We start from the raw sequence: 16,315 nt of genomic DNA on the forward strand, positions 1-16,315 counted from the left end.
TAGACACGGATTATCTAGATCCTGCACAGTCTGGTTTTAGGCCGGGGCATGGTACGGAGACGGCCTTGGTCGCCTTAGTGGATGATCTGCGCAGGGAACTGGACAGGGGGAGTGTGTCCCTGTTGGTTCTGCTGGACCTCTCTTCGGCCTTCGATACCGTCGATCACGGTATCCTTCTGGGACGTCTCGCGGGAATGGGCCTTGGGGGTACTGCTCTGCAGTGGCTCCAGTCCTTTCTCGAGGGGCGTTCCCAGATGGTGTCATTAGGGGACACCTGCTCGACTCCGCGGCCATTGTACTGTGGGGTCCCGCAGGGGTCTGTACTGTCCCCTATGTTATTCAACATATACATGAAGCCGTTGGGAGAGATCATCCGGAGTTTCGGGGTACGGTGTCACCTGTACGCAGATGATGTCCAACTCTGTCACTCCTTTCCACCTGCTACTAAGGAGGCTGTTGAAGTCCTGAACCGGTGCTTGGCCGCTGTAACGGACTGGATGAGGGACAACAGATTGAAACTAAATCCAGACAAGACAGAGGTACTCCTGGTCAGTCGAAAGGCCGAACAGGGTATAGGGTTACAGCCTGTGCTGGACGGGGTTACACTCCCCCTGAAGGCGCAGGTTCGCAGCTTGGGAGTGACCCTGGACTCTTCGCTGAGCCTGGAACCCCAGGTCTCGGCGGTGGTCAGGGGAGCTTTTGCACAACTAAAACTCGTGCGCCAGCTGCGCCCGTACCTTGGGAAGTCTGACTTGGCCACGGTAGTCCACGCTCTGGTTACATCCCGTTTAGACTACTGCAACGCTCTCTACGTGGGGTTGCCTCTGAAGACTGCCCGGAAGCTTCAATCAGTCCAACGTGCGGCAGCCAGATTGTTAACAGGAGCAGGGTACAGAGACCACACGACTCCTCTGTTACGCCAGCTCCACTGGCTGCCGATCAGCTTCCGGGCACAATTCAAAGTGCTGGTGTTGACCTATAAAGCCCTAAACGGCTCTGGCCCAGTTTACCTGTCCGAACGGATTCTCCCCTATGAGCCATCAAGGCTACTAAGATCTTCCGGGGGGGCCCTGCTCTCGGTCCCACCACCCTCACAATCACGGTTGGTGGGGACGAGAGACAGGGCCTTCTCGGTGGTGGCTCCCCGGCTTTGGAACTCCCTCCCATTAGAGGTTAGATCTGCCCCCTCCCTCCTGACGTTCAGGAAATCGTTAAAAACATGGCTCTGGGATGCGGCATTCAAAGACTGAACCTGGAACCTTCCCTGTGATGGATTATGATGAACTGCGACTATGAATATGATTATGACCATGACTGGATTGACGATTTGGCGTAGGAAACTGTGATGATGTAATGATGATTTTATTGTACGGAGTTATACGATTTTAATATGTAATGAGTTATATTTGCTGTTTTATCTGTTTTATCTGATTGTATTTGATATGTTTTGTAAACCGACCTGAGTCCCTCGTCGAGGTTGAGAAGGCCGGTATAGAAATCCTCTAAATAAATACACATAAACACAAACCAAGGACAATAAATGAACCTGACTACTCAGAAAAGCACAAAAGACACCCAAATGTTACTACTTTTAATAGTTCATGCAACAATGACAACACTTTCCAGTACTGTTCAGAAATGTGCAAAATCTATTGCCAAAACAAGTAAGTAAACTCTCTCAGAGAAGTCTTGGAGTATCTTGCATTTGGGGAGGGGAGGGGATGCAATTTTTACTCCTAACCCTGGATATTTCCTTGTTACACATACAACCTGCTCTTTTTCTTCTTCCAAAAAGCTCCAAGAGGCATAGATATGGTTCTTGAGTGGTCTCTCATCCAGTTTTAAGACGAATTTCAGCCACCAAACTAGATTCTCTAAATCATTTGTTCTCAACCTGGGGTCCCCAGATGTTTTTGGCCTACAACTCCCAGAAATCCCAGCCAGTTTACCAGCGGTTAGGATTTCTGACATTTGAAGGCCAAAAACATCTGGGGACCCCAGACTGAGAACCACTGCTCTAAATCCTCTTGATCTTTCATACCGCTTTCACATCAAACAGGAAATCCCTTTGAGCAAGAACCTACTTGTCACAAACAGAAATCTTACATCTGTGGCTTTGTTCATGATTCTCAGCCATTGTATAACTCAACATTACCAGTTAAAAAAAACAACATGCTACTGAACAACTGACCTTTTCACAAAAGTCACTGAGGATGTGCATATCAGACAAATCAGAAGTAGCATAAGCACACAAACTAAAACTAGTTAACAACCTTAACACACTCCCATTGAACTTTGTACTCTACTGAACCGAAACTGCCATTTCCATTTTATAAATGGCAACTTATCACAAGGTGGCAATCCCTATCCTCCCACAATATTACTTTCATCATCAGAAAGGGAAGGCATTGCAAACATATTAATAAAAATACAAAATTAATGGCCAGCTAAAAACCACATGTACTCATTAAAAGTGTGAAAGAAGTACTCCATATACATCTGTTGAATGCTAGCAGTAGACTGCTGGAAGGGATAAGAGAAGCAGGCTGAACTTCCAAAGAAAAGGCTGTATCCTCGGCCCTCCATATTTGTGGATTTACTCACAGATTTCATTAAAATGTTCTTGAGGAATCTTTAGGTGCTCCAGTGCAACTCTATGGTAAATTCTCTCTGGAATTACAGTGGAGGATCTAAATATTCCTGGAGAGAACACTTCTCTAGGAATCCCTAGGTCTCTTAGCAGAAAATGACAGTTGAGCTGTGCAGGAGGACCTAAAGATTTCTAGAAAAGTATTATTTCTGATTTCTAAAAGCTTTTTATTTATTTATTTCATTTTTTCCTCACATTTCGCACACTCCAAGCCGCAGTGAATCTGAAGGGCTGACTAAACTCCAAAGCATTACGCATGTGGCCTCAGCATTTAGTCTTCCCTTGTCATTTTTAGGGAGCCTGTTCCATATCAATTTGATGACCAAAGTTAGAAGGTTCCAAAAAGTGTTCTAGGGTTCACACACAATTTATGCCAAGAGCTGACAAGACTACATACAAAATGAACCACAACTCTTCTTCTAAGCAGTTAAATGAACATCAACTAGTTATTTAAAGGATGTTTCTCCAGCATTGTAGATCATCTTCCTGAAGGTCTACTAATAAGCTTTCAGTGGTCCCCGCTGTTCCTTTGGACACTTTGAAAAAAAATCACTGCTATTTGTTTAATCTCCCAAATGAGTTCCTCTCTTCTCTGCATCTTTTATTGAAGAAGTCTCAGAGATTTAGTAGAGTCCCACATTTGCAAACTGATCAGTTCAGGAAGAAATGTGCCCTAGATTTCTCATTTAAGTACCACACCTGCTCATAATATACCAGATTGACACTGTATTGATGAAAACACATTTCCCTGCCCAAATTCAGATTGGGACTGCCTTCCCCTGCTCTTATTCCTTAAGACTACCATCCACTCCCCAGTTCTACCATGCATGAGATCAGTGGTGAGGAGATGGTCTTTCTCCTCAAGGCCACCATGGCACAAATGTTCCCTACTCTACCCCCTCACCATTGATGTCATGGCTGGATGTCTCATTCTGAGCTGAGAGCAAGAAACTTTGCAAAAGGGACTCAGAGAAACGCAATGGCAAATCTTCTCTGACCAAATCTTGCCAACAAAATCTTGTGATGTATTCACCTTAAAGTTGTCATAAATCAAAACCTTAACGATAGTTACTTAGAGAGAAGGCACACAACAGCAAATAAATAAATACATAAATAAATGAGGCAAATGTTCAGAGAAGCAATTAACCAGTATCTTCCTAAGGATGCCTCTCTGACACCCTTACAGTCCCTTATTATTTAAGAAAATGTGTAATCTCATACATATTTAACAGCCAATCCAATGGGATTTACTTCAAGAGACAGGGAATTTAACTGAAAGGGTTAATAAATGCAGCTAATTATTAATAAGGTCCTAAAATTTATTCAGTTATATTTACATAACAGCAAAATACTTAACTGTTGCATTTATGTTCATTGAAATGCCTACACCAAAAAAGCTATCAAAATGAAACTGGAGAGGTGGGGCCATTCCTGGTTGAACTCGCTCCACCTTGTGTGCACATAATGACATGTCTGAGAGGTGGGGATCCAAGTCCAAAGATGGCATTCATTTGTTTCTATATGCACTATATACACATAACCTGCAGGTAATTTAGGTAGCTTGCAGGTACTGTAGGACATGAGACAGGATTTGTATTCATTGAAGCATCAAAAAGCAAAGGTGTCACTATCCCAGCCACTCCTGTGGACAGTGTTAGATTTTGGAATTCTGGATAAGGGATGCTCAACCTTTGTTGCCTCCAGGGATTTCCATAACTGTAATTATTCTGAGCTTTATGACACATTGTATAGTGTTAAGCCATCCCAGCTGATTGTATCACCAATGATACAGTAACACTACAACACATGTTATATTCCATCCTAAGCATTTACATGAAGATGCAAAAGATTTTCATATCTGGGAAACCCATTAAGGCTAGAAATCTTCATATTATTATTTACTTTTGAAAACTGTCACTAGCACATTTTCTAAACAAACTGTTTTTAAACAGGATAGGAAATATAAGGCTAACAGCAATCAATTAATTCAATAAGCAACTATATTAAAATAATATGAAAACCTAGTTTTTCCTACTCTGCTGTATTTACGTGATATATTGGTAACAGAAGGCTGTATGTTAAAGACTTAAGGCTTTAATTCCCATTCAACATTGGTTAACATAACGCACCAAAGAGAACAGTTTTGCTTACTCCTTTGTTGATTAATGTAACAGGACACAGGAAATTACCTAGGTTCGAATTTAAGCAGGCAGAATCCAGTAACAAATGTTAAAGTCAGATGTCCAACTGGGCAATGGTATTTAAACTATTATCAGCAATAATACTGATAATACTGAACATCAAAACGTAATTAAGAAAAGAGTCTCTAGCTGTACTAATACATTTCTTCTTTCATTATGCCAAGTAGCCTGACATGGAATATACTGCAACTCCCAAAGCATTTTGGAAACCAGTTCCTATTTTTCCAGACAAAAGGTTTGAGAAATGATTTTTCAAATAAATTGGGGGGGGGGGGGGGGGTTTACAGGCAAACATCAAACGCCATAATATTAAATAATATCCCACTGCAGTAAGATTTCAAACCTAATAGAAACTACTAAATTTGTGAATACTACGAATAAATTTGATTTAAAAAAGAATGTGTGGCATCTATCATAGAAAAAATATTCACACAGTATTTTACTGAAAGGCTGTCATCCCAATTTAGAACCAGTAATCGTCTACCAGGTCTAGGAGTAGAAAGAGCTATTTTCACGACTGCATGTTATGTAGCAGCTGTGCGAAATTCAGTGGGGCTCTCTGGATCTGTGGGGGTCTGCTCCTAAGACTTACCAGGGACACCCCAAAAAAGCAGATGGCTGTCCCGTATTACACAATGTAGCAAAAATTGAAAAAAAAATGTTCCTGGGTATAAAGTGTTATTTCCTGTTTACTTGTGTGGTATTTACTTTGAAAGTAGTTGTTGTATTACTTCAGAAACTTTTTTTTGTGGCTGCTACAAACTATGCTGAACTGCCTGAGACTTGATGATATATTCATTGAAAAATGATAGCAAAATGTGCTGCAGTTTAACTTTAAGCTTTTGAAGTTTAATAAACTGTTTCCATGTTTTATGATAGAACCAATTAAGAAATGACATTTATAACCCAGAAACAAAAATCGTGCTATATAGTGCTATTAAATGGCAGATTTTGAGGAACTGCTGTATGTGACCTTCCAGATGGTTTTGGTCTGTCCCTCCCAGTCTTCTTCACTGTGCGGCTTATGACTGCAGGAACTTGTTGTCAAGCAACAAACATCTAGGAGGCCAAGTGAGTCCTCCCTTCTATGGTGTTAACAGATGTTTTTAAAGGGTTGCTTAGCTGACAAATACCCTGTCTTCAATCCTCCTGCTTCTAAACGGGAATGGCAACTACTCCAAGTGGAAAAGGCTGGATTGCTCTTTATAATATTTTTATCCTTCTAACAAAAGCATCTGCAATAAAAAGAGCTGAGCAACTGTCTAGCTGAGGCTGGTCTCACAGCAGGGTGCTTCTAGGTGTTTCAAATATTCAGTAAAGGACTCTGGCATATTGTGTCCCTAGGGGTACTTTTCAATTTATCCCTGTAACAAGAAACTGCCAAATCTTTCAAGAATCAGAAAATCTAGCACAAAAATGAGCATTCTGGCCCAGTGGTGCATAGGCCCTCCAACTCACAGAAGCCCAGGATAATTTGTCCAATGTTCAGGAATGGTAGCTAAAATCTAAAACACTTGAAAGGCCACCGACTGAGAATACTCAATTTCTAGCCATCTCTCACCTCTGTGGCTGTTAAAATGCTACTCTAGTGGGTTACCAACTTCTCACCGGACTTCAATGATTGGAATAGAGGTGAGGGCCACTTTGAATCATAGCACGGCACAACTATACAGAGCAAGCAGGACAAAGGCAGCTACCTTTCCTTTTTTTGGCACAGATGTTGCTGTTGTTGCACAGAAGGTACTTACAGTGCTCAATGACCACCTTGTTTTTATTCGGAATGACAGTGCTCAATGACAGTGCTCAATGACCACCTTGTTTAGATTCAGAAAAAGATAACTTGTCGAAGGCTTTCATGGCCGGAATCACTGGGTTGTTGTAGGTTTTTCCGGGCTCAGGGGCACCTCACTACCTCTGAGGATGCTTGCCATAGATGCAGGCGAAACGTCAGGAGAAAAATGCCTCTAGAACATGGCCATATAGCCCGAAAAAACCTACAAAAACCCAAAAGACAACTTGCTGAGGGGGCAGCAACTCCTATCACCCCTCATCAATGGCTGATGTCGCAGTCAATTAACATCTAGCCCTGGCAACTGATGGTCTCAATTTCTTGCAGGTGCAGCAAACGCGTTTTGAATATTATGGACTCTCTCATGCTCAGGCACAATTCACCTAAGGCAAACATGTGCAAACTTCATCCCTCCAAGTGTTTTGGTCTTCTATTCCCACAATTCCTAACAGCCAGTAAACTGGCTGGGATTTCTGGGAGCTCAAGTCCAAAACACCTGGGAGGATGAAGCTTATCCATTCCTGGCCCAAGGTATTTTGAGAAGAATTACTTGCTGTCCTTTCTCCATTTTCAGACAGTGGAATGGGCACCAGTCAAAATCCTTTGCATAGATGTCTCAGATCACACTGAGGCAAGAGTAGTAGTAGGAAAACAGCAGTCACTTCCCATTTCTAGGTTGGAAAGGCCTGGAATAAGCTCCGCTGAGGAAGCCCAACTCCTGACCCGGCCTTGTGGCCTCCCAACACTCTCAACTCAGGCTGGATCTACACTGCCCTATAAAGCCCATTTCAGAACACATTATTTGGATTATATGGCTGGATGGCCATCTGTCAGGGGTGCTTTGATTGTTTTTTTCCTGCGTGCCAGGGGGTTGGACTAGATGGCCCATGTGATCTCTTCCAACTCTATGGTATGTGTCTACACTGGCAGATAATCCAGTGCCCTTCCACAATGCCATATAACCCATAATATCAAGGCAGATAACCAACAATATCTGCTTTCATAGAATAATAAGAGCTGGAAGAGGCGACATGGGCCATCTAGTCCAACCCCCTGCCAGCAGGAAAAGGACATCAAAATACCCCTGACAGATGGTTTAAGTTTCCAAGGAAGGAGCTTCCACCAGACTCCGGGGTCTTTTCTGCCTTGATATTCTGGGTTATATGGCTGTGTGGAAGGGCCCTCAGACAACCCAGTTCAAAGTAGATATTGTGGGATTTTCTGCCTTGATTCAAAGTAGATATTGTGGGATTTTCTGCCTTGATCTTCTGAGTTATATGGCTCTGTGGAAGGGCCCTCAGCTAACCCAGTTCAAAGCAGGTATTGTGGGATTTTCTGCCTTGATTCATAGTAGATATTGTGGGATTTTCTGCCTTGATAGTCTGGGTTATATGGCTGTGTGGAAGGGCCCTCGGATAACCCAGTTCAAAGTAGATATTATGGGATTTTCTGCCTTGATTCATAGTAGATATTGTGGGATTTTCTGCCTTGATCTTCTGGGTTATATGGCTGTGTGGAAGGGCCCTCAGATAACCCAGTTCAAAGTGGATATTATGGGATTTTCTGCCTTGATTCATAGTAGATATTGTGGGATTTTCTGCCTTGATCTTCTGGGTTATATGGCTGTGTGGAAGGGCCCTCGGATAACCCAGTTCAAAGTAGATATTGTGGGATTTTCTGCCTTGATTCATAGTAGATATTGTGGGATTTTCTGCCTTGATCTTCTGGGTTATATGGCTGTGTGGAAGGGCCCTCGGATAACCCAGTTCAAAGTAGATATTGTGGGATTTTCTGCCTTGATTCATAGTAGATATTGTGGGATTTTCTGCCTTGATCTTCTGGGTTATATGGCTGTGTGGAAGGGCCCTCGGATAACCCAGTTCAAAGTAGATATTGTGGGATTTTCTGCCTTGATTCATAGTAGATATTGTGGGATTTTCTGCCTTGATCTTCTGGGTTATATGGCTGTGTGGAAGGGCCCTCAGATAACCCAGTTCAAAGTAGATATTGTGGGGTTTTCTGCCTTGATACTCTGGGTTATATGGCTGTGTGGAAGGGCCCTCAGTTAACCTAGTTCAAAGTAGATATTGTGGGGTTTTCTGCCTTGATATTCTGGGTTATATGGCTATGCGGAAGGACCCTCAGAAACACACGCTGCTGCTGCTTCTTCTTCTTCGTGAGCCTGGGACTGTTCAGGAACGGAAAAGGGCGGCGACAGCCAGCCAGCCACCGAGTAAGTCAGTGAATGGAGGCAGCAGGCTGAAGGTTACCGGATTTATGAATGTCAGTGTCACGTGACAATAACGGGAAGCTGCCTGAGTCGCCGCCGCACGGGCGGAATTCTTATGAACGAGGAGAGAGAGAGAGAGACTGGCGGCCATCCCGACGCAGCCACCTTTCCCCGCCAACGAGAGAGAGCGCGGAGAGAGGCCTGCAACTCAGACAAGAGAGAGCCCAAACAACACAGGCTCCTGGGCCTCCTTTCCGCGCCGCAGGGCTGACTTGAGAGGAAAGTTTGGGCGCGTGGCCCCTCCTTCCTTCCTTCCTCTTCTCTCCCCTCCTCCCCCCCCCTCCAGGGAAGGGAGCGCGAGGCAGCCCGCGCGCGAACTCCTGCGGCCCTCGCGGCCTCTCCTGGCCAGAGAGAGCTCGAGTCTTGTTGTTTTTTTTATGAATGGAAATGTGGTATGCAAATGAGGCTGATTCAAGAAAGAAAGAAAAAAGCAGAAGACGGGGGTTGAGGGAGGGAGGGAAGAAGAAAGAAATGGCGGATGTGAGGGCAAGGGGGCGTGTGTGTGTGTGTGTTTACCCCCACCCACCTATCCCAAAACCTGAGGAGAAGAGGCTTGCAACTTGCCTCTTCCCCCCTCCCCCTCCCTTTAGGCCTCGCGGGCAGAAGAAGCCCTCAGGTCGCGCGCGCGCAATGGAGACGCAGAGCTCAATCAAGGACGGGCGCGCGAGGGGGGGGGGCGTCGCGAGCCCTTTCCCCCACTCCTTTCCCCCTCCCCCCTCCCCTTCCAGATGTTGTTTCCCGCCTCCTCATTTCACTTACTCGTCCGGGTGGGTGTCTTCGGTCATTTTCTCCTCCTGGAAGAGGCTCATCCCCCGCTGCGGGCGGCCCGCATTTTCTTCTCCCGAGCCTCACATTGCGCGGAAGGAGAGAGAGAGAGGAGAGGAGGAGGAGGGGGGAGGGGGAGAAAGAGGGGGTGCGCGTGCGAAAAGGGGAGGGAGGGGGGGAGAGAGAGCGTTGCCCGCGTGAGGCTCAGCGCGCGGGGAAGCAGCGCGGGCCCAAGAAGAGGAGCAGCCGGCGGCCCCCTCCGAGCCCCATCGCTGCCTTTACTCCATGTTGGATTCTTCAGCGCCAGCACTCTTGAGGAGGAGGAGGAGGAAGCGGGGCGGAAGCGATGACGTGATGTGAACAGCCCAGCTGCTTTCGTGAGCCTCCCCCCTCCAACAGAGCCAGGCGAGGAGCCTCTCTCCTTCCCTCCCTCCCTTCCTCGCGGGGCTCAAGATGGTTTGGCCAAGGTGCCTCCTCCTTTCGCCCCCCCTCTCTCGCGCTTCCTGGGCGCCCCGCCCCCTTTCTCTCTCTCTCTCTCTCTCTAAGCCACGCCCCCCTCCTCGTCGCGCGCTGGCTGGGATCTCCATGGCCCCGGGCGATACATTGAGCTCTCGGAGAGTGGCACACACGCGCGCGCGCGCGCGCCGCCCTCCTCCACAGTCGCCGCCTGGAGTTTGCAATGTTTTCTGCTGCCCTGAAGTCTCACTTCCAGGGCCAAAGAGGAGGAGGAGGCAGCTTTTGGGCGGGGCTTACAGGGAGGGAGGGAGAAGCGCTTCCCCCACACACTCGAAGGGGTTCTCAGGCCCCCTTTACACAGCTGTATAAAGTCCCACGTGATCTGTTTTGAACTGGGTTATATGGAAGTGTGGACTCAGGGCCCTTCCATACAGCCATATAACACAGAATACCAAGACAAAAAATTCCACAGTATCTGCTTTGAACTGGGATATATGGTAGTGTAGACTAAGGGCCCTTCCATACAGCCATATAACAGAATATCAAGGCAGAAAATCCCACAGTATCTGCTTTGAACTGAGATGTATGGCAGTGTGGATATCAAGGCAGAAAATCCCACATTATTTGCTTTGAACTGGGATATATGGCAGTGTGGACTCAGGGCCTTTCCATACAGCCATATAACACAGAATATCAAGGCAGAAAATCCCATAGTATATGTTTTCAACTGGGATATATGGCAATGTGGACTCAGGGCCCTTCCGTACAACCATATAACACAATATCAAGGCAAAAAATCCCACAGTATCTGTGCTGTCGCACGCTGGGCCTGTGCATAAGACTGTAGACAGGACATTATTATTATTAAACTTTATTTGTACCCCGCTAGCATCTCCCAAAGGATTCGATGCGGCTTACGCAGGCCGAGGCCTCAACACACAACATAACAATACAATCTAAGCAAATCAAACAATTAAAAACAGAATAAAGCAAAATGAACAACAGGCACAATACACTAAAACACAATAAAACTGGGCCGGGCCAGAGTAATGGGTACAAGAATTAAAAGTGCTGATGTGACAGGAGGTGTATATAAGGCTTCTGGGGCAAGTGCGATGTGCGATGTGCAGCAATCATTGGTTCTGGTAAAGTGCTTATGTGCCCAATGGGATGCTGGGGCTGCCTCAGATTAAAGGCCTTTGGATTTCCTTAAACAGAGTCTTTAGATTGCTCAAAGGTTTAACAAAGTTCTTTATGATTGAAATCAAACAGGAACTTTAAGGCTTTCTTAATAGTCTATTGGCTCTCTCTCAATCTTGTCCACTGGGAACAGGCACTATCTTCATAAACCGTATTTTAACAAATGGGGAAATCCTTAATTTCTAATTGGGCAGTCTGTCTTTGCCTCTGTTGGCACGGAGCCCCTACACCTGGTACCAACTGCTTCTGGCTTCCGCGAGTGACCCTTACCAAACAGAGCTTTATAGACCTCCAAGGAAAAAAGGAGGAGTTCAGGTTTCAGTGATGGTTGGCTGAAGTGCTGTGGGACCAGATTCCCTCAGCAAAGGAGCTGTAAGGCTGTATATCTCCCTGGCCAAGCCGTAGAAGACGAAGCTTTCTGCAAGAGCTCTTGGTTTTATGTCCTGTATGAAAGGCTTCTCTGTGTGGACTGAACCAAAAAGGCTCCTATTCCCTCAAAAAACCCCAAAAGGGGGCGGGACCAGGGAACCTAACTATAATTGACAGGTGGCTTGCCCTATGATTGCAGCCAAAAAGAAGCCACCTATCTGCAGAGTCCCTGAAACTTAGGACTACAACAAACATTCAATGCAAAGCAAACAAAATTAGAGCTCCTGGTACAGTTGTACCTGCAGAGTATTTGCTTTGAACTGGGATATGTGGCAGAAAATCCCACAGTATCTGCTTTGAACTGGGATGTATGGCAGTGTGGACTCAGGGCCCTTCCATACAGCCATATAACACAGAATATCAAGGCAGAAATTCCCATAGTATATGCCAGGGGTCCTCTAACTAAGGTCCCCTGGGCCGGATGCGGCCCTCCAAGGTCATTTACCCGGCCCTCGCTCAGGGTCAACTTAAATCTGAAATGACTTGAAAGCACATAACAACAACAACAACAATTCTATCTCATCAGCCAAAAGTAGGTCCATACTTCTCATTGAAATACAAATAGGTTTATATTTGTTAAAATTGTTCTTCATTTAATTATTGTATTGTTTTTAAATGTCTTTTGCGCTACAAATAAGATATGTGCAGTGTTCATGTTTTTGTTTCAAATTATAATCCGGCCCTCCAACAGTTTGAGGGACTGTGACCTGGCCCTCTGTTTAAAAAGTTTAAGGACCCCTGGTATATGCTTTGAACTGGGATATATGGCAGTGTGGACTCAGGGCCCTTCCATACAGCCATATAACAGAATATCAAGGCAGAAAATCCCACAGTATCTACAGGGTGAGGCAGCATAACTTCCTTTTTTCAAAATTTAATTCCCATTGTATGAATCAGATTTTAATTTTTTTTTTATAATGTAGGCACATACCTAAAGTTTTGTTTTACGTAGATCAAATTAGGTAGGTGACGCCCCCATTCTCCATACACTGAGTAAACCGATTTCTGGCGTTTGTCATGACTCTTGCCAGCATAGCAGGCGTTACGTTGGCAATTTCTTCCTGGATGTTGATCTTCAAATCTTGTTGGGTCCTTGGACAGTTCACATAAACACGGGATTTCAAAAACCCCATAGAAAAAAAATCACAAGGGGCCAAATCTGGAGGGCGGGCCGGCCACTCCAAATCCGCTCAAAAAGTAGGCCTCAACGGCAAAAGCACGCTCCTCACTGTTCCAACGCATGATGGCGACTGAACTGTGTCAGGACAAAACTTTATACTCCCGCCTCTCGAACGAGACCACTAGCGCTCCACTGCGTCTTCAGCAGACTGAATGGCACGCATTTAAAAAAAGGAAGTTATGCTGTCACACCCTGTACTTTGAACTGGGATATATGGCAGTGTGGGCTCACATAACCCAGTCAAAGCAGATATTGTGGGATTTTCTGCCTTGATATTCTGGGTTATATTGATGTGTGGAAGGGCCCTTGCCCCCCTTGTACACTACCATGTAATCCAGATTTTCAAAACCAATCACCCACATGATCTGCTTTCAACTGGATTATCTGAGTTTGTTGGTAGACAGAAAAAGAGATTTAAAGATGGGATCAAAGCCAACCTTAAAAACTCTGACAATACGCACTGCGAACTGGGAAGCTCTGGCCCTTGAGCGCTCCAGCTGGAGGTCAGCTGTGACCAGCAGTGCTGTAGAATTTGAAGAGGCATGAATGGAGGGCAAAAGAGAGAAACATGTCAAGAGGAAGGCGCATCAAGCCAAACCCGACCGGAACTGCCTTCCATCTGGAAACCAATGCCCTCACTGCGGGAGAAGATGCAAATCAATAAAGTGCTCTACAGTCACCTACGGACCCACCACAAACTGATCCTGGAGGACTATCCTACTCGGACAACAAGGGATCGCCTAACTATCTGAGTTTACACACACTGCCATACAATCCAGCGCAAAACAGCCCAATAACCAGAATATCAAGGCAGAAAATCCCACAATATCTGCTTTGAACCTGGTTATCTGGGGGCCCTTTCAAACAGTCCTTATATCCCAGGATCTGATTCCAGGTTATCCCAGGGCCCATCCACACAGCCCTATATCCCAGACTATCAAGGCAGAAAATCCCACATTATCCGAGTGTGGACACAAATAACCTAGTTCAAAACAGATACTGTGGGACTTTTTTGCCTTGATATTCTGGGATATTTGGCTGTGTGGATCGGCCCTCTGTTTGCAGTTCTTTTTTATTTTTAGAGGGCTTGTTTATGGCTTCCTCAAATAAGAAAGAAGAATCCTATGTGGGGTAATAAATCATGATGGCTATGTGTTTCAAATACACAACATGTGTATTTGAAACACTATTACATAATACTTATTGGGCAATTCTCCAAAACCTCACATGGATGTACAGTGGTGCCAGTAGTGATCGGCTCCATAGGATTTAGTGGCAATGTCTTCTCGTGTGAATGGCAAACATGGCACATGAGTTTGCAGAGTATGATGAAGCTGATGATCTAATAAGAGTGATTGCTTTTGACATACACAAATGATTTCCCAGCATGGTTTTATTACAATAGCACTGCAAAGCCATTGCTTCAGATCTGTTGCTTTGTATGTCATTTCTGGGTTCAGGACGTTTAGTGGCAACCAATGAAATAGTTCTCACTCAGCTCTACTCACTTCTCAGGAAACTAGCTAGGTTGGTGTTAGGGCAACATCTGGAGGGCTATATATGCTCGCCAGCCCTTCTTATTGAATTCATTTAGAAGAATGGGTTTTTTTACATGAATCCAGCTGCCATTAGTATCTTAAAAATACTCTCACTTAACACTGGCATCTAGGTTGCTGAAAAGAGCAGGAAGTAGATTTGCCTTTTGTGTAATGCTTTATTTAAGGCTTGGAAACTTCCTTTTACTCCCTTTGTTTCTAATCACAGCCAGCAGCTATATGGTGTAAAAAAGCCTTTGATTTAGAGGTTATATTTGAAGGCAAAGCTTTTCTGGGTGGAGAAAGGGAAAATATGCTAGAAAATATCCAGGTTTTTGTCTGCCCTGTCTCCTACAAAATTTGATTTTCTTTTTGAGTTCTGAAAAAGCAACTTAAAAACCCAGATAATCCCCCACTCTATCCCTGACTTTGCCTGCAATGCCTGTGTTAGTCCTCCAAGAAGATTGTACTTTACCAGACACACATTTGCACTTGGGCAAGTTTATCACTTTGACAATGAATGCATCATAAAACTACATCATAGAAGGAAAACCTACCTTCTGGCCAAAGACACTTTCCAAAATAATGTATTTTTGGAACAATAAGTATATTAACTGTTAACTTATTTGTTACGCTTGTTGAATTCAGTGTGTGTTTGTTTTTAACCATTGAAAAAAGACCAGGACAGTGCAAACAACTTCCACAAAAGGCCTTAAATACAGATGATGTACTGGATCATGTAATGGTGTTAAGATGCCATGTGTAAATCCCAAATTAGGTTTGACTACATATCAAATTGCTTATACATTGAATCCCACATAATATAACACAGAACTCACCATGAGAAATCAACCAATTTCTGTATCACATGAGCAATAGACAAGTAGTCCCTAGGACTATGGAGCCCCCACCCTACTTCATGTCTCGCATTGGAAAGATTCAATAGGAACAAACTCTCAAATGGTTGAGATAGATTCTGAATATTTTTGTCATTTTTCCCTGCTATAAAAGATTCTGTCTTTTGTTATTTTTTTACGCAGCACGGAATCTGAATTATTTTTCAAAAACCCCATTATTAGTTCTCTACATCTAAAAACAGTAAGAACTGACCATGGAACAACAGGCTGGTTCAAGATTAGGAAAGGCGTACGGCAGGGTTGTATACCCTCACCCAACCTATTCAACTTGTATGCAGAACACATCATGCAATGTGCAGGGCTTGACAAATGCAAGGCTGGGGTTAAAAATGCTGGAAGAAACATTAACAACCTTAGATATGCAGATGACACCACTGATGGCTGAAAGCAAGGAGGAGCTGAGGAGCCTTCTAATCAAGGTGAAAGAAGAAAGCGCAAAAGCCGGGTTGCAACTAAACATAAAAAAACAAGATTATGGCAAAGATTGACAACTGGAAAATAGAGGGAGAAAACGTGGAGGCAGTGACAGACTTTATATTCCTAGGTGCAAAGATTACTGCAGATGCAGACTGCAGCCAGGAAATCAGGAGACACTTACTTCTTGGGAGGAGAGCAATGTCCAATCTCAATAAAATAGTGAAGAGTAGAGACATCACACTGGCAACGAAGATCCGCATAGTTAAAGCAATGGTATTCCCCATAGTCACCTACGGATGTGAGAGCTGGACCATAAGGATGGCTGAGCGAAGGAAGATAGATGCTTTTGAACTGTGGTGTTGGAGGACGGTTCTGAGAGTGCCTTGGACCGCCAGAAGATCCAACCAGTCCATACTTCAGGAAATAAAGTTCCGAGAGTGCCTTGGACAGCGAGATAAACCTTACAGGATTGGCACAACAGATGAG

At 44.6% G+C, this 16,315-nt stretch overlaps 1 protein-coding gene across 1 annotated transcript in view; it reads right to left on the reverse strand.

Annotated features, from left to right (window-relative positions):
• Window positions 1–10,157, reverse strand: part of SPRED2 (sprouty related EVH1 domain containing 2) — an 84,210-nt gene extending 74,053 nt beyond the window's left edge. Inside the window, exon 1 of the mRNA XM_060784337.2 lies at window positions 9,690–10,157. Within this exon, the coding sequence (XP_060640320.2) occupies window positions 9,690–9,739 (50 nt within the window). The 5' untranslated portion in view covers window positions 9,740–10,157. The remainder of the gene's footprint in view (window positions 1–9,689) is intronic.
• Window positions 10,158–16,315: the final 6,158 nt, after the last annotated feature.

The sequence above is a fragment of the Anolis sagrei genome, chromosome 1 (assembly GCF_037176765.1).
Source record: "Anolis sagrei isolate rAnoSag1 chromosome 1, rAnoSag1.mat, whole genome shotgun sequence".
Taxonomy (NCBI): Eukaryota; Metazoa; Chordata; class Lepidosauria; order Squamata; family Dactyloidae; genus Anolis; species Anolis sagrei.